Source organism: Barbus barbus, assembly GCF_936440315.1.
Source record: "Barbus barbus genome assembly, chromosome: 36".
Lineage (NCBI taxonomy): Eukaryota > Metazoa > Chordata > Actinopteri > Cypriniformes > Cyprinidae > Barbus > Barbus barbus.
The window spans coordinates 13,350,490-13,369,100 of record NC_136714.1 but is presented as its reverse complement, the minus strand read 5'-3'; the positions used below and the strand labels follow the sequence as shown (position 1 = coordinate 13,369,100).

At 38.5% G+C, this 18,611-nt stretch overlaps 2 protein-coding genes and 1 pseudogene across 3 annotated transcripts; 2 read left to right on the top strand and 1 right to left on the bottom strand.

Moving 5' to 3' along the window:
• Positions 1-229: 229 nt before the first annotated feature.
• Positions 230-1,193, bottom strand: tmem223 (transmembrane protein 223). The gene is made up of 2 exons (XM_079395474.1): positions 652-1,193; positions 230-574 (listed from the first exon to the last, which is right to left on the bottom strand). The coding sequence occupies exons 1-2, from the start codon at positions 1,109-1,111 to the stop codon at positions 276-278; spliced, it is 759 nt and encodes a 252-aa protein (XP_079251600.1). The 5' UTR covers positions 1,112-1,193; the 3' UTR covers positions 230-275.
• A 5,204-nt stretch (positions 1,194-6,397) lies between these two features.
• LOC306855955 (putative transcription factor Ovo-like 1) lies at positions 6,398-8,153 on the top strand (annotated as a pseudogene). Its single transcript has 4 exons — positions 6,398-6,497; positions 7,186-7,403; positions 7,508-7,745; positions 7,847-8,153. The product of its transcript is annotated as a putative transcription factor Ovo-like 1 (transcript).
• A 1,427-nt stretch (positions 8,154-9,580) lies between these two features.
• Positions 9,581-17,609, top strand: tmem151a (transmembrane protein 151A; the record flags this gene model as incomplete). Its single annotated transcript, XM_079394902.1, has 2 exons — positions 9,581-9,640; positions 15,984-17,609. 2 exons carry the CDS (start codon positions 9,581-9,583, stop codon positions 17,607-17,609), a joined length of 1,686 nt encoding a protein of 561 aa, XP_079251028.1.
• Positions 17,610-18,611: the final 1,002 nt, after the last annotated feature.

Below are 18,611 nucleotides of genomic sequence, written 5' to 3'. Positions count from 1 at the left end.
TCAATGCTGACAAAAAATATACAAAGACAGAACTATAATTTTATCTTAGTCAGACTCGTATGACTAAGCCTGTGTCATAATTGAGATGGCAGAATGAGCTTGTCAGCACAAATCCCTGGTAAAATGTTTTATTATGAACAGAAAGTTTCACGGTTTATTCCTCTTGTAAATTCAGTGCATGTTTTTCCCCCCCAAGGCAACATAAACCAAAATGAACAGCAGATGTATGATACATCAACAGAGGAGCGCAGACTCACAAGGGTATGAATGACTAATTATAAGGGTCTGTAGGCCCCAACAGTAATGTCAAATAATTTAGGATTGTTTAGTGTCCCTTCTTTGTCCAAAAGGAAGTAGAACTTGTACCCTTTGATTTTAAGAGGGGTAAATGAAGGTGATTCCTGTCTGTGTGCATGACAGGTCACTTGAGTCAAAGGCACAGTTAGATGGTGAGCTCTGAGAGGTCCCAGCGGTGACTGTGTAGATACTGTGACTTTTCCACCTCCCTTATGAAGAATTACACGACTCACTGAACGACGGCTGAACAAGGTAGCCACGCCAACGATTCCTCCACCTACAACAACAGAAAAATAATATTTAGAGCTGGAATACATAAATGTCATGTCATCAGAAATCAAAGTTGAGGCTTACCAATAATTAGGCACCCAAAAGTGAATCCATACCTCCAGGCATCTGAACCGAGGTTCATATCAAAACTGAAAAGCCCTCCTAACTCAGTTCTAACCTTTTGAGGTTCACCACTATTTTGTCTTGTGTCTCGAAGACTTGTGAAAGCAAAGTGAGCCAGATATGCCCAGAATAGAAATTGGCCGCCACAAAATATGGCTAAAAGTCTGAAGAAACGCGTCCGGTCGTGTTCGAAGAGAATCACGTCCTTTGCGACGGCTGTAGACGTGAAGGTATAGGCATTTCTGACTGAATTAACGCGCACGCAGCGTAGTGGATTCAAGATGCTTGTTATATCATTGACATTGACTTTAACGGAATGGGTCGCTGTAAACGCTCTCGAAGACTGAATGCCTGTCAGTCGATAAACTGAAATAAATGTTCGACAGGACCTTAGACCGAACAATAAGCACTGAACAGCCATGATTTAATAAAACGATTACTTTTCAGTAATTTTCTGAAATACTGCCATTTCAAACATGACACGTAGCTGTATATTTTGACACTATAATATCTAACATGCTGAGCGATTTGAATGGCACCAGGTCGACGCCATATTTGTGCTCTTTCAAACTACGGAAGCCTCATTTGTCCAATTGGTCCAGTTCGTTTCTCCGTTTTTCTAAAAGAGATCTTCCAACAACACTTGCGTAAAACTTTTTAAAAAATTGTTTATTGTTATTTCTAAATAAAATATTGAGAATTGTAAATGATGAGATATATAGGGAAAAATAGTATTTTATTCAACTGAAAAACAAAATGCAAAAAATGTAGGCGTATTTTGAAATCAACTTATACTTTATGAAATTCAACTTCTATTTTAATGAATTATATTAATAAACAACATGTAAACTAGAGCTGCACGATTCTGGATAAATTGAGAATCACTATTTGTTTATATATAAACTGGAGATCACGATTCTCTCACAAAATAATTTACTAGTTGTTCTGACAAAATTTTTATTGCTTAAGTCTTTTAAAAATATATATATTAATTTGAACAAAATTAAAAAAAAAAATCAATGAAGGAGTCAGTCTCAGTTTATAAAGACTGGTTTCATTATTGGAGTCTCCTGAATGAATGATTCAATGTCAAATACATTTTTTAAACGGGTTGTCGCCACCTTCTGGCGGAAGTTGATAAGTGTTACAAGTGTTAAGATATTTTCGTTTTGATCGCTACTGTAGACAAGTGTTTATACCCAAACTATAAACTTTTATCGAAGTACTTCTGTTATTTAAATGTCTGTAACACTTTAGAATACTGATCCTTTGTTAATGAATAACTACACAGGAACAAGTCACTAATGCACTAACACTGTAGTAACTACTATTAGGGGTGGGCGATATGGGAAAAATATCATATCACGATTTTTTTTAGAAATATCACGATTCACGATTTTATCACGATTCTTTGTCATGTTGGTTTTACAAGTTTTCTGAGCATTACAGCCAAACTAGAAAGACAAAGCCTTTCAAGGTAACAAAAAACAAAAAAAAAGACATGGCAGATATTTAGGCCAAAGTGGGCGAAGATAAAAATCTTTGTCATCATTCTATCTTTCTTATTTTTTAATAAGAACAAAGATACAAATTACAAATACACATAATATACAAATAAAACAAACAGTGCTTTATTTTCAGGTACAATAGGTGTATTTAGCAGAGCATTCAATGAAATTGAATGAACAAATATAAAAATAAAACACTAGATAGACTGATTCCTAAAGCAACTGTATTAAAGATTTTCAGTCAAGAATAGTGAGTGATTTTTCTCTTTGCGTTTTGTTGTTTTGTTAACGTTAAATGAATAGTTCCCCCAAAAATAAATATTCTGTCATCTGTCTGTCAATTCTGTCATGTTTTATTTTTATACCATCATTTACTCAAAAGTTGTTTTAAACCTGAATGAGTGTCTTTCTTCTGCTGAACATAAATGCTATTTTGAAGAAGGTGGAAAACAGTTGCTGGTCCTCAGTGACTTACAAAGGATTTTTCTTTCCTGCTATCAAAGTCAATGTGGACCAGCAACTGTTTGGTTACCCTCATTCTTCAAAATATCTTATTTTGGGTTCAGCACAAGAAATTAATAGAGGTTTGGGACAACATGTGCGTGAGTAAATAATGACAGAAATTAAATTTTAGGGTGAACTATCCCTTTAATGACAGTCGACAGCACGTTTAGTGTCCTGTCCCTTTAAGAGCTGCACGCATCTAATACACAGGCACGCATCTGTTTCTCTCTTAACTATTTACTTTCATTTTAGAGATAACCAACTCAGTCTGTATGTAAACCTTGTGTGTTTTGACAGTATTAGCGCAAAAAATAAGTTAGTTGAGTAATCAGGAGCTGTTAGACAGGCTTTTTAGTGCTCGTGCTTCAGGTGTATGTGCTCAGAAAAAGCGCACGTCAGACCAGCGCGCGAATGAAACATTTAACCAGCAAGGCTTGTGTGCAAATAATGTACTTTTGCGATCGCAAATAAGTGCAGTGTCCTGTCAGAGTAACTCTACTGCTGTATGTCGTGTTGTACAGTATATAGAGACCGCGGCGCCAGAACTGTATTTGACATAATGTGTGCTGTAGCACGATACTACGATATTTCTTCAAAAGCAGCTCGTGGAGACATTTTTATCGTCCACGATCAAACATCGTCATATCGCACACCCCTAACTACTATTACCTAACAAGAAACTGATTATTGATTTAGTAAGTAATAGCGCTCAGCTGAAACTGGTAGTTCACTATTAGCTAATCAATAACGACTATTTTTTATATATAATTATACAGGTTCATAATTAATGTGAATTATGCATAATGGATAATTAATTCTAAAATGAAGATCATGGTAACCCACTAGTAATGATTTAAGTGTTACCAAATCTAGCAAAAATGAATTACTAACCAAAACCTTACAAAAACCTTAAAAGTTTACAGACTTCAGTAAGTACTAGGGAGTTATCACGATCTTCACTTTAGAATACTGATCCAAAAAATGTGTAATTCCTTTAGAAGGATGTAGTAACACCTGAATAATTACTATCCAATGCTTTACAACACTCTCAAAAGCTTACAGTGATTTCAGTCGTTACTAATGAGTTATCATGATCTTCACTTTAGAATACTGATCCAAATAATTAGTAATTCCTTCTGAAGAATTTAGATTAGATTAGATTCAACTTTATTATCACTGTGCAGAGTACAAGTACAGAGCCAATGAAATGCAGTTAGCATCTAACCAGAAGTGCAAATAACAAAGTATATAAATAAATATAAAAAATGTGTATATACATTGTTTTATGACATATAGTGCAAGTTATGAGGTAGAGGGGGAGAGACTATAGCTCAGTGCAAATGACTGTACATACAGCTTAGGTTGCAAGGAAGTATAAACAGAAGGTGCATTATAAAGTGAGGTATGTAGTAGCATATGTTTATATATGACCAATGACCTTAATGGCATCCGGAGGTAGAAATGTGCAAGAGAATGTGCAAAATATCAGAAATGTGCAAAATAACAGAGGAAACAATAAGAACATTGAGGAGTGCAGACAGGTTATTGAACAGTGCAGTTTTTTTTTTTTAACCATTAGGTGGTCCATCTTGGATGTAGTGTTCAGCGCCTGAGATTGCAGTTCAGTAGGCTGACAGCTGAGGGAAAGAAACTGTTCCTGAGTCTGCTGGTGCGACAGCGAAGACTCCTATAACGTCTCCCAGATGGGAGAGGAGTGAACAGTCTGGGACTGGGGTGAGAGGAGTCTTTGATGATACTTCTCACTCTCCTTAGGCAGCATTTGTGGTAAATGTCCTTGATGGAGGATAGCATGACACTAGTGGTGTATTGGGCAGTTTTCACCACCCGCTGGAGGGCTTTCTGGTCCGAAACAATGCAGTTGCCATACCACATGTGATGCAGTTTGTGAGAATGCTTTCAATAGTGCAACGGTAAAAGTTCAGCAGGATTTGGGGGGACAGTGAGCTTCCCTTAGTTTCCTAAGGAAATAAAGGCGCTGTCGTGCCTTTTTGATCAGTATGGAGGTATTCAGGGTCCAGGAGAGATCCTCAGAGAGATGGACACCAAGGAACTTGAAGCTCACCACGCGCTCCACTTCGGCCCCATCATTGTAGATGGGAGTGTGTGTGTGGTCCTTCTTAGTCCGCCGGTGGTCTACAATCAGCTCTTTGGTCTTCTGGGTGTTGAGTGCAAAGTTGTTGGCACACCACGTTGCTAGATGCTGGACCTCATCCCTGTAGGCTGTCTCATCATTGCCGCATCAATTTGTCTCATCAATTTGGTAATACTTGAGTCTTTACTAGTGGGTTACAATGACCTTTACTTTAGAATTAATTATACGCTATGTATTATTCATGTTAATTATGAACCTGTATACAGTAGTTCTTAGGGAGGTATGAAAAATAGTTACTGATTAGCTAATAGTGAACTACCACATTCGACTAAGCATTACTTACTAATTCATTAATCAGAGTTTCTTGTTATAACAGTTGAGTGCTAATATTGCGTTACTCATGTGTTCTTGTGTAGTTCATTAATGATGGAACAGTATTCTAAAGTGTTACCAGTTGTAACACAGAAATAACAATGTGTGGTTGAAAAGACTGTGTTGCTCTTTCTGGATCAGCAGCAGCATGAATGTCTTTAACACCTGTTTCACATCGTAAGCGTCAGTGGAGCTGAAAAGCCTTTAATTGGCTGTTTAATGCAAGGCTGTGATATGCTTCGCTATTGTATTTTATTTTTATTCATTTTTGTACAGGAAGTATGCCTGTACTGAAAGTGGCTTTTAAACATATTCACTAGAGTAAAAAGAGTGACCCGGTCTCCCCTACATGCAAAACTGCTTTCCCTATAAAAATAAACCTGGTCTAAAAGTAGGTTACCTTTTATCCACTGATGTAGCATCAACAAAGTGCACGGAGACATTGTGTATGATCACTGTATTCATTTTCACAGTGTACTTTAGAAACAGATTGAGATAAGAGGTGTTTGTGTTTTCATTGTGTGTGTGTTTGTGGGAGGGCTGTTCCCTCTTATCAGATTTTTGAGACACTAACATGCTGCAAACTAATTTGCATACAAAGGTTTGATGTGAACTAAACGCATATGGTTACCAAGTAAACTATATTGTAGCATATGTAGCAATGTGGAAAGCGCCAATTCCTTAATCCTCTTATTAATATTGGTAAAAATCCATATTTCAATGACAAACGGTGTCTTAAAACTTTAGTTGATCAATTTATGCGACAGGACACGCCCGCCCCCCTGCTAATAGCCTACTGTTACAGCAATGCACCCTAACAACACCCACCCACCTCCAGACAACATAGGCTACACAAACAAAGGAGCAGACCCACACCCTACAGAAAACCTGAAGACATGCTTAAAAAAGTTTATAAATGGACTAACATTACAATATAGTGTGCTAAAACTAACACGAACATGTTAATATTTAAAACCCGTTTACCTTTCTCATTAAGGTTAGCCTACATTAACATTACTTTTGAGAACCGGTTTTACCTGTACCTGCACTGCGCCGTTATATTTCTGCGCATGCGCAAACTCACCTGGCGGCTTCCTTGTTATAAGGAAAGCGATAGTTGAATTGTGGATAAATGTAGAACTGTGGGTTGCGAGAGGGTCCGCTTAAAAACATATCTTGGAATATAAATCATTCGCTAGCGTTTTCGAAAATGCCTCGCGCATTCCTCGTCAAAAAAGTGAACATCGGTGCTGAAAAAAGAAGCTGGAGTGAGATTCCGGATTCCGCGCGAGGGGACGTTTACATACCTGGTGAGTGTCTCGTTCATGTTCGCGTGTCACTGGGTGCACAGGGAGTTAAAAGAATTGAATATAGTGGATAAGTACTTTGTTATAATTAATTTTAGGCCTATATTGACGATGGTTGCTATTTGGAAACAAATCACTTTACAAACGCAGACTGCTTTCTCGTTATATAAAATGTTATGATGAGGTGTTCTGGGTCAAATTGTTTTACACAGGCTATTTTATTTTATATTTTAAAATGTTTATAAATAACTTGATATTGTGGTGACTTGTGATGCTGTAAAAAGTCTTATTACTCTTGCATTAAATAATAATAATTTAAAAAAGAACTTAATGCATAGAATTAAATGAGGACTTTAAAAAAGCGTAGGCTACCTGAACTCGGTGACTAGTCAAAATCTGTTGCTCTCTGCTCTGACTTGAAAACACATTCCCAAACTCATTCGTGATCAGTCTTTGTATTTCAAAAGCCATATTAAAACACATCTTTTCATTTCTTGTTTCTCTGATCTCTGACTGTATGATCTGTTTCATGCCATGGATTTCATGTCCATCTGTGTTTTGTTTTTCTGTCTGCTGTCATGTTTATCTGTTCTGTAATTGTAAAGTGACCTTGAGTTTGCAGAGAGGCGCTATGTAAAATATTATTATTGTTATTAATTAAAAATCTCTTTGCTCTTGCTGCTTCCTATAGAGTCCATTTTTCCACCATACGTGCATGAAGTCTCTGAGGGCTGCATTGCAGAATACTCCTGCTTCACAACTGCTCAAAAAAACAACACATTTCTATAGGTTCAGTCACGTATGTTGTCTGCACAGCTGCCATCTTCTGCTGCACAGGGTCAACCTGATCACAAGCCAGAATGCCACATGTGGACCCAAAAAGTGCCTTACTTGCGCTCAAAGCTAAAGGTGAGTCGACAGTTTTTTTGGTTTAAATTAAAACACACAATTTGTGATGATTGTGTGTGTGCGTGTGTCAAGAACATATCTCTCCATTCTTCTCTCATTTTCAGATAACTACAGGTAATATGCCATGTCTAGTCATCCCAGATAATGCAAACAAATTAGCAGATATTCCACCCACTGTATCAGTGTTGTCCTGCCAGGTGTGCCAGAAGACATTCACTACAGCACGTATGCTGAAACGCCATGTGAAGCGCCATTGTGAAACAAAAAAGTACTCTTGTGAGCACTGTGGAAAAGGATTTAATGATGCTTTTGACTTGAAGAGGCATGTACGCACTCATACAGGTACGTTTGCATTTAAATTAGTATACAAAGTATATTTACATGCTTAAATTTGCAAGTTTGTAAATTCATCTCGAACTTTCCTCTCAACTTACAATATACAGGTGTGAGACCCTATAAGTGCACTTTGTGTGTTAAAGCCTTCACTCAGCGCTGCTCCTTAGAATCTCACCTGAGGAAGATCCATGCCGTTACTCAACAATATGCCTACAAAGAGCGTAGGGACAAACTATATGTGTGTGTGAGGAGTGTGGCTTGACTGCACAGACACGGAACGGTCTGCAGAATCACCTTCAAGCTGAACATCCACAGAGACTCATAACGACAAAAAGCAACCATAAACTGAGAGGTTACACATCTGGAGGTAACACAGCGCCGTGTTCACCTGAAACCCCCCACATAAAGTGCTGAAGAAAAAAATAGAGGACCTAGTTATTGATGAATTATGATTGATTATTTTGTTCCACTCTACATGCACTTTTGTAAGTCAGTAATGGCAGAATGACTGCTTATCCCTTATAGAATTATTGGAATTGGGAAAATAATTTAAATGTATTGTATTGAATGACAAATTATGCTGAAGTGCAAGTAAATAAAATTCTGGTATGCTTTTGTTTGTTTGAACATATTTTCTTGTGAAAGTGAAGTAGCCTACACTTTAGCTTACTGAAAACAATACTTATTATTAGGTATATATTAAACTGCATATAATATTTTTGGAGACTTAATTGCATGTTATTTGTAATGTATTGTAATTTAAATTTATAGGCCTCTTAAATTCAAATAGTTGAATTTAAGAGAGCTTCTTTGTCTGCACATAGGACTTGCGTACATCTTTATGTGTAATTTCATTAAAAAAAATATATATATAATTTTTTAACTAGAAATAGTGTTTTTTTAATGTAATTTCTGTTAAAAAAAATTTTTTTGTATTTAGGCTACATATTTGTAATTATAATGTTACAATTTAGTAGCTACATTTAAAATAGTCCATTACTTTAATAACAATAGGCAAACAAACATGTATAGTGATGAAAGCCAAAATATTACTTTACATGTCTACACATCAAAATAAGTGTAGCCTACTTCTGCACTGTCTGTAGTTCCGCCACTGGTTGCCCTTTTGTCTTTAGTTAATAGTCTGCTGCAGCTTTAAACTTGTAGATAGACCTATATGTAAAAACGATGTATTACTATTAAATAAGCTAGGATAAACGAAAACTAAACCTCTAATAGGACCTACAGTTAAAACCGCTGTCAGCGGGCTGGTATGAACTGACCAATTATTAGGATTTTTAAGGATGACGTCAGAGTGAAGTCCGCAAGGAGACCGTTCAGGTGAAAGGAGGTTGAGGTGGAAAATACGCGGTGCTCGGGAAGGAGTTCCGTCATTTCATCCTTTCGATTTGTCGTTATATTAAAACGTAGAGAATATAATCACTGATTACGACACACGGTGTTCTGCAGCCTTCGACAGAGCGAGGCGCAAAGATGATGCGCGCGCTGCTGTCCAGCCATCGCTCCGTCTCGAGCTTGAGATGCTTTTGTCACACAGACTGAGGGGAAATCAAGCGCAACAGTTACCCGCTATTCTTGGCCGGACTAGAATCTAGAAGAATCGCTACCGGGATTAGGTGATGTGATAACCTCTGTAAAACACGAAAGGGAAAGGACGCATCTTTTGGGGATGCTATAGTGAACGTCGTCGCCACCATAGAAACGTGGTGGCACTCGCTGCTGATGGGGTGAAATAGGTCACGGAGAGGTCCTGACGGTGGACCGCAGCGATATTTTTCATCCTGGACTGTGTGTGCCGTGATAATACATGTTAGTGAAAAATGCAAGGGGTGACGGTGACGGGAGAAGCGCCCACGTTGAATGGGGGCGGAAGGGAGGAGGTAAGGCGTGAAAATGTTGGTAAATAAAGCCATGAGTTTCTTCTTGTTGTATTGCATTTGTCTTCTCAATATGTAGCAGGTGAAATGCGATGTAAAGAAAATATCGTAGACATTATATATATATATATATATATATATATATATATAGCCTACGTTTTATATTTTATAGATATTTTGTTACACAGGTCTGCTTGCATGCATTATGAAATCATTAATACAAAGACAAAATCAGAAATAATATATAATTTTTAGTTCTCTTGCAATATGCAAAAATGAAAGGAAATTAATCAAAAGGTTTTTATTTATAGTGCAAGTGTGTAATTGCTATTCATTTTTACTGACGTCAGAATAAAAATGTTATTACACTACACATTATCACACTATGTGACAATCTAATAAAACTTGAACCTAAATTCCTTTATTTTCACTTAAATTGTAATTAGATGATAAATATTAAGGATAGCCTATAAATAGGTCTATACACACAAAAGAAAAAAAACATAAACACAGATGAGCTGTATCTACTATTAATAACCAATGATGCTTCTAGTTAACAAACTCATTCAAGCAATTAATCATTACATGCAAATAATTTATATGACTCTTACTACTAATGCTTTTTTTTGTTTATTCAAAGTCACCTTCATATTTATCTATTTTATTGCCATCAAAAATAAAGATTGGTACAGCAGAGCGTTAATCACATTAAGAAAATATTAATTTTAAATACTCCCTTATGTGAAATCATGTTGTGCATTAACACTGCATTGACACTGTCGTTCATCTGTTCTCTGCTTTATCTTTTGTATCTTAGAGTCTTTATGCTTTGTTCATGTTGCTTTGTGGATAAATGCATCTTAGTGAGCACTTGCCTGGTCAAATAGAAATAGATGTATATGCTGACAAGGCAATTAAGACTTTAAGACGGCACTCAGGCCTTCCTGTTTTAATTTATGAGCATGCCTATCTCCTCTGCTATTTACCATTGTTAGTATAGCCACACACCTAACTAGTCACATAACTAGTCTCTCTTGTGTACTAGCTATGCACTGATTAATGTGCTCTGTAGCCCAACCACTGATGCATTTCTCTCTCAATATCATTTGTTCAGACTGAATATTTTATGAGCCTTCATCTCAAAATATTCACAAATAGAAATGAAAGGAAAGCCTCTAGCAGAGATGGGAATCGTAAAGAATTTCCTCTTAATGAATCCAGTTCATTAATGATTCTGTGTCAGTTTCCACTGCCAAATGATGAGATAATGTCAATAAAAAATATTTAAAACAATTAATTTAAAAATTGTTTAGACAAACTTAAATTCTTTACAAAATTTTAGAGGTGGCTTAAATAAAATAGAATAATTGGCCTTAAAGGTGGGGTAATCGATTTCTGGAACCCAATGTTGATATCTGAAATCACCAAAACAAACACGCCCCTACCCCAAAAGGGTCTCGCCCCTATTTTGATAGCTCCACCCCACACATACGTAGCCTACGCAACTCAGGCAATGATTAGTTCTGTGAAACAAAGCAAAACCAATGTTACACCGTGTCTACACCGGACGCGAGCGGCGCGACAAAATACTATAGAAGCCATTATAATCAGTGATGCTGTCTACACTGGATGCTGTGTGGCACGACAAATCCCTGACAGAGAACTGCTGCCGTGTTCTGTTTATGACGTGCTGACACAAATTTAAAATGATTTTCAATGGTCGCTTTATCGCGTCCAGTGTAGACATGGTGTTACTAACCTATCGAGAAGAAGCAAAGCAACCTTGGCGTCTGATCGCAGGCATTCCGCTCCATGAGTTCTCTCCAGCGCTGGAAAGCTGATCCGATATTTATACGGGTCCTACTTCTTGCCTTATCATTCCGCAGACGTTTTCCACTTTTGTTTTTTATCCGCCATCTCTATCTTTATGTCACTCGGCTTGGCTGTTCACTGAATGCTCTCTCCTCCATATCATGAGTAGACACGCCCCTTACTGCTGATTGGCTACAAGTTTGTTTTGGTACTCGGCCCCGAATCAGTTTTCTAAAGTGTTTTTGAACAATTACATACCCCACCTTTAACATATTTAACAACAATAGGCTAATGAACAAACAATAAAATATGATTGCATGTTTCATTTATTTACATTTCAACAACAATTCAGTAGCTATACACTCATTTAAGTCTCACAGTAGTTGTAATAAGCTGCAGGTTGTTAATCAGTAAAAATAACTGCGTTTTTTCTTTTGGCAATTGACCTTTTGCAAAGACCCCCCTTGTTACATGTCCGACAAACCATGCCGCTCTCACACCACACATAATGTTTGACATATCGTGACTCAGTTCAAGCGGTACGTGAACCATTAATCTCTTCCTCTTTACTATTTAAAGCATGAAATAAACATGAATGAACATTAGAAGGTATCTTGTTTCAACTGCAGAAAGATGTCAATATCAATTTTACAAGTTCAAATCCACCAATATTACTCTACTCTCTAGGGGAATTCTGTTATGATTAGTCAGATCGCCTCTCAGTCAAACTCCCTGCGAAGGGTCAATTGCACATAAGAGGCAACCCTTTCAAAAGTTACTAATATGTATGTTTTAAGGCACTAATATGCTCCCTTTAGGAGTAAAAAAAAAAGACTAAAACTGTACACTCTTAAAAATAAAGGTGCTTTATGATGCCATAGAATAACTTTTTAGTCTAAATGGTTCCATAAAGAACCTTTAACATCTGAAGAGCCTTTCTGTTTTAAAAAATGTTCTTTGCGGTGAAAGAATGGTGAAAGAAAGGTTCTTCAGAATAAAAAAAGGTAAGGAAGAGATGTTTCTTTAAAGAATCTTTGACTGAATGGTTCTTTGTGGAACCAAAAATGGTTCTTCTATGGCATCGCTTGAAGAGCCTTTTGAAGCACCTTTATGTTTAAGAGTGTACTTACGGAAAAGGTATCGTCTCAGTGACAGATTTTGTACCTTTTTTTTCTGAGAGTGTGGGGTGTGAGCAGATCATACAAAAATATACCAATAATGTACGATTTTTACCTGAATATGAACAGGATTGTTTCTCGGTTCCCAACTTAGATTTTATGCTCAACCAGCAAGTAAACAAATAGCCACTTGCTTTTGCTGTCTTATCCGCTTCCCAAGAGGGCAAATAATGTATTGACTCATACGCACTTGCAGGAAAACACTTACACTTGGGCTTGATTTTACCCATTCACCGATGCCTCTCATGTAAAAAGCATTCAAATACACACGATCATATATGCAGACATTCTCAGGTCATCTAAATTATTTAACCTATTAGAGTGGCTCTGACTTTATCCACTATTTATACATCATTGCAATTTTGTTCTATGCAAGTGTCGTAATCACAGCCTCCAGTATTGAATCTCACTGAATATCATTCACATTTCTTAGGACACATTTTCTTGTGGTACCAACACTAGCTTCTCACCCTCCCACAACTGCACGTCTCTGAGATATTGTGCAGTGAAAGCATCTAGTGAATAAATAATTAATTTGTGATAAGCTTGCATATTTTATTGAAATTTGAAGCAGTAATAATACTTTGTAATCCAAAATTTGCAGACATACAAATCTAAATGTGTGTATATATGGGAATATTATTTTTTATATAATATGCTGTATTATCATGTTTCATGGCTAAAGTCCCCATTATTAAAAACATGCGTAGATATCAGCTTGTGCACATGGTAAATCTCACTGCAGGCCCTAATGGATTCTATCTCTCCAATCCCAGTTTGCTCTCTTGTCTTGTAAAAGGAACAATTAAACTCCTGCAAAGAGGAGCGCAGCCTCCATGCCATGCTTGGTCTGCAGCCTGCTTTTAGTGCTGCAGTTTCTCGCAGCAAGGGCATTGCTGGTACTATTAGCTGATTTATGTGTGTAAGTATCTGTGTGTGTATTAGAGAGCAGTGTTGGGAGTAGCGCGTTACAAAAGTAATGCTTTTTGATGTAACGCAGTAAGGCATTACTAATCAATTTTCAGTAATATTTTACTCGGTACATGTTCAGTAACGCTTGCGTTTCAATACACTTTTAGCCCCCAATTTTATTTTTTATTATGGTTTTTTTTTATTTAAAGTCAGGCTCCGACGTTTTTATGTCCCTAGGCCCGGGCTTCGGGCAAATATTCACGCCATAGTTCAGACTCGGGCCGGTCTTCAGGCCTGTTTTAGGCTTCTCCTTATCTATATATTTTAGACATCCATCACTTATTGATGAAAACAAATTGTTGCGCTGTTGGAAATAACAGCTGAAGAGTTCTGCGTTCAAATACACACAATAAAGCAAAAGCCCCAGCAAAAGTAATTACCATGAATGTGTCCGGGGGAAATAGTAAGGATTCGCCATCTCCTCGTTAGACGCGCCTTTAGAGAGAAGTGCATCTTCACGGATAACGATTGTATTAAATAGTTTTTGTTTTTATTTATTTCGTTAAGTAGTAATTTAAAGCTTTCTATAGATATATTTATCATCTCTGTGAGGCATGTATTCGCTATCTTTCGGTGCACACAAATAAAAGTAGACCCTTTTACAGTTACGAATGATGTATTACTCTTACCTTTATGAGCAAAAATTATGGCGTAAGTTGTTTCCATTGAAAAAAAATGTTAATTGATTGCGCTGGTGCCTCCATGTCCTGCGCTTAAGCTTCCACTCTCCGCACTACTGATGCAGTGCACATTTATCAGGTTTAACGTTTAAACATTGTTATATGCTTGAACTGTTTTAGTATATCTATAGATTTTATTTTAGGCAAATCATGATGATTTGAGAAGGCTAAATTGATCAAACATAAGCTATGATCAGCCTGCTGGTCGTTACTTTAAGAAAAAAAAAACTTATTTAATGAACAAAGGTTTTTTTCTGAATGAACTTAATAAAAAGCCGGAACGAAATATAAACACTTTGCCATTAGGGCAGGGCTCTAGTACATTTAGTCATTTTAGAATGTTAAGTTCTACTTCTGTAGTTATTTTGGTGAAAGTAACTCAAAAGTAATACAGGAGTCATGTAACGCATTACAATTCTGAGACAGTAATATTGTAAGGTAAGGCATTACTTTTAAATAACAGTAAGAAGTAATCTGTAATGTATTACAGTTTGGAAGTAACTTGCACAACACTGTTAGAGAACATGTATGTGATGTTGCTAAAAAAAAAAGACAGCAGGGGAAAAGGACAAAGAAAGGACGAAAAAATTATATAAAATTGCAGACCAACCATAAAATACCTAATCTTTTTGTGCCATACCTTTCAGAGAAACTGTATGGTTTGTTTTTTCTCCCTCCTGCTAGTTTGGAACCAGTTCATCTTTGCCCATATGGCCTCAATACCAAAAGCTGCCACTGCGGTCAGACTAGGCAGTCGAGATCCATAGGCATTTAGTTGAGATGATGCACTCAATGATGTCTAAAAGCATCTAGATTTCCCCTCCACAGTCATACAGAGCGTTTTAAAAGGAGACAAGGTTTGGGTTACGAGCAGCCAGGAAATGTATTCAGCCCTCAGGAGAATTATCTATTACCGAGTTCTCTCTGCTGCATGTCAGAGTGGATATAGCAGGCTGTGCTTCACTCAGCTGTGCATGTTGTAATATTCCCTGAATCATCTAAAACACGGGTTCAACATAGAGTTCGGGGACCCCCAGGAGGCTGCAAAGGAGCCCTAGGGGGTCTGTAGAAAAAATATGATAGAAAATAAGTGTTAAAGGGCATCTATTATGCTCCTTTTTACAAGATGTAATATAAGTCTCAGGGGTTACCAGAACTTGTAAAATGTGATGTCACATTTTATGGATTCTGCGAACGGCTTATTCTGAGACACTACGTATGATTTATGGGGATTAAAAAAAAGGAGCGGGTGGATTTTTATCATTAAATGGTGGTTGTTTACACACACTGCCAACACACATTTATGTTCAAACAACATGTAAAAGAGAATTTTACATAATAGGTGCCCTTTAAATTCATTACAAATGTAAAATTAATGCATTATAGGCATTCTGCTTTCTCGAGACTGCTGTGAAATCATGACTTTAATAAGTACATATATTTTCATAATTTCTTTTTGTTCTTGTACAGTGTTGTATGTTGTATGCATTTCTGCCAGAACTAATTTTTACATTTTCTTTCTTTCTTCCTTTCTTTCCCTCCTGTTGTCCCAAAACCACGGTGCCCTCTGCTTTCCTTTGCAACCTCCAAATCATCTGTTATTGAACCTTGCCCCATTCAATTTCTATTCCATCTGCACTACCCTCTGTCCCCTGGTCTTCTTATATTTCCATCCACATCCGGTCTCCCTCTTCCCACCTATAGCAGCGTCCCCTCAAGCAGTCCCTGAGTGGCTCACTGTGCAGAGAGTCCCACTGGAAGTGCCTGCTGCTCACCTTGCTCATGTACGGCTGCTTTGGCACGCTAGGCTGGTGCTCCCTATACCGGATCACCGTAATTACTTTTGATGACCAAGCCTACTTCTACAAAGGCAATGCCCGACTCTACCACGACAGCCCGTGTTCCAACGGCTACGTCTATATACCGGTAGCCTTCCTGGCAATGCTGTACGTCGTCTACTTGGTGGAGTGCTGGCACTGCTACTCTAAAACAGCTAACCTTGCTAAGGTGGAAATCAGTGAGGTGTATGACAGGATACAGCGGTTGCAACAAGCCACACCCTGCATCTGGTGGAAGGCCATCAGCTACCATTACGTACGTCGTACCAGACAGGTGACGCGCTACCGAAACGGAGACGCCTATACGACTACACAGGTGTACCATGAACGGGTCAACACGCACGCAGCCAGCTCCGAGTTTGATTATTCACGTCTCGGTGTCAAAGACGTTTCGAAAGAGCTGCAGGGCCTGTTGGAACATCCTGTCACTCGCTTGCGCTTCACCAAGTGCTTCAGCTTCGCTAGCGCCCGCGCCGAGACTGCCTACCTCACGCAGCGAGCACGCTTCTTTGGGGACAATGAGGGCCTGGACGACTATATGGAAGCGCGGGAGGGCATGCACCTTAAAAACGTTGACTTCCGGGAACACATGCTGGCCTTGCCCGACCCATCGCGACCGCCCTGGTACACCAGACGCTGGGTGTATTGGCTGGCCTCGGCTTTCCTGCTATCGTGGCCTCTTCGTGTGATTGCCGAGTACCGTACTGCATATGTCCACTACCATGTCGAGAAACTGTTTGGAGAAAATGAGGATGCAAATGACAATGATAATACAGAGGCGGGAAATTACTGTACGGGCTTCGAGCATGGCACTGGGGGTCCCACTCTGCGCGTCATATCGCGGGTCAACACGGTGGATATGACCGAACTTGAATGGCACATTCGCTGTAACCAGCAGATGGTGCCTAGCTACTCTGAGGCCTTGCTTATGGATTTGGATATGAATACAAACACACCTTTATCAGTTGCAATGACTGCACGTATGCGACGCAATTCTAGCTACTTCCTTCAGAGCTGCCCAAGGTGCCGGCGCTCAACAAGCAGCTCTTCGCTCCCTTCCTGGTTTAGAGGGAACATGGCTGCGGGGACAAACACATTCCCCATTAGACCTGGTGGTAGGCTTTCTCTTAGTCGCAGTGGTTTCTCTCTTGGCCGGTTGCATACCGCAAGAAGCCGCCATCCCTGCTTGTTTCACTCGAGAAGCCTCGGAGGTGGGATGGGCGGCCGTGTGGAAGAGGGTGGTGGGGGTTTCCTTGGTCTTGGGTTTAGAGTGCCAGATGAGGAGAGGAGGGGTGTATTAGAGAATGAGGGGCTAGAAGACGATGACGTAGAGGAGACAGGCCAGGAACAAGTGGAGGAGAGAGAGAATGGAGAGGCCAGGGAAGATGAGAGAGACAGGCCACCCACTTACCAAGATGCTCTTTACTTTCCGGTGTTAATCATTCACGGGGAAGAGAGCTGTCATGGGGGGCATGGCATTGACACGGGTTAAAAGAACCAATATGATGTAAAGAATGATTGAAGTGGCTTTTGAAAAGTAGAGCCAGATTGACATCTGGGTGCAGATGGGAGACAGGGAGACCGAGATGTTGAGGAAGAGAGGGGAATTTTGACCAGACCCAGGATAGAAAAGTTGAAGAGACTGATTTTTGTCTCTGTGTAAGACTGAAAAGCAATTTGTTCATGAATGTGTAGAATGTTGTAGGGGATTGAAATGAAAATAATATACATCGGTTATGTCATATTCAAGTCGACTCACTTGATACGGACCGAACCTAAATATATATATGTAGTACCTAGTAGAACATACTGATAGGCATGGAACATCAGTGTCCTATATCGATCTTAATGTCCTATTATTGAAATCTCTGGCATATCATGTCCATAACAAACTAAAAGATCAACTTGTCCTCCTTTTGACCGTGGGAATAATGTACTATACGTGAAAAGCTTGGCGTCTGCAACCTGCTTTTAACATTGCAAAGCAGTTTTTGCGACTCCACATTAACGTGAAAAAGCCCATGCTGGTGTAGTTTTGTAAATCTATGCATCGACAACATACAAGTAGTTTATGGAAAAAGGGACTGAGATGTGAACTGCATTTAAGTTCAAAATAGAGATTAGAAAGAAACAAGAATAAAAAATCTACTAAGATAGAGCTGATGGGAAAAAAACAAATGGTCCTCAGGGGGAAAAGTAAAAAAAAAAAAAGAAAAGAAAACTAGACCTAATAAAAAGGGATGGTAAAAGATCAATGAGTGAATGTAGGCTGGTGAATTGTAATCCCTCGCTGTTTGACACTGTGCTTTAATCCACTGTCCTGGCTAATGACTTCTTTTAATCTCCTGTTCTTTTTAATTGCCTGGTAGAAGCACGGTGCTTATGACTTCACTTATCTCTGCCTTAGAGGTTTCTTATGTCAGCCTCATGTCCACTGCAGCCAACTGAAAGTAGATCTGTTCAGCAGCAACTCAATGTACTCCTTTTTATTCTC

Excerpts from the sequence above, each read along its gene's own strand:
- tmem223 (XM_079395474.1), bottom strand. The coding sequence starts at position 1,111 with ATGGCTGTTCAGTGCTTATTGTTCGGTCTAAGGTCCTGTCGAACATTT. Across the intron at positions 575-651 it reads TTTTGGGTGCCTAATTATTG|GTGGAGGAATCGTTGGCGTG; the intron begins GTAAGCCTCAAC and ends CTGTTGTTGTAG.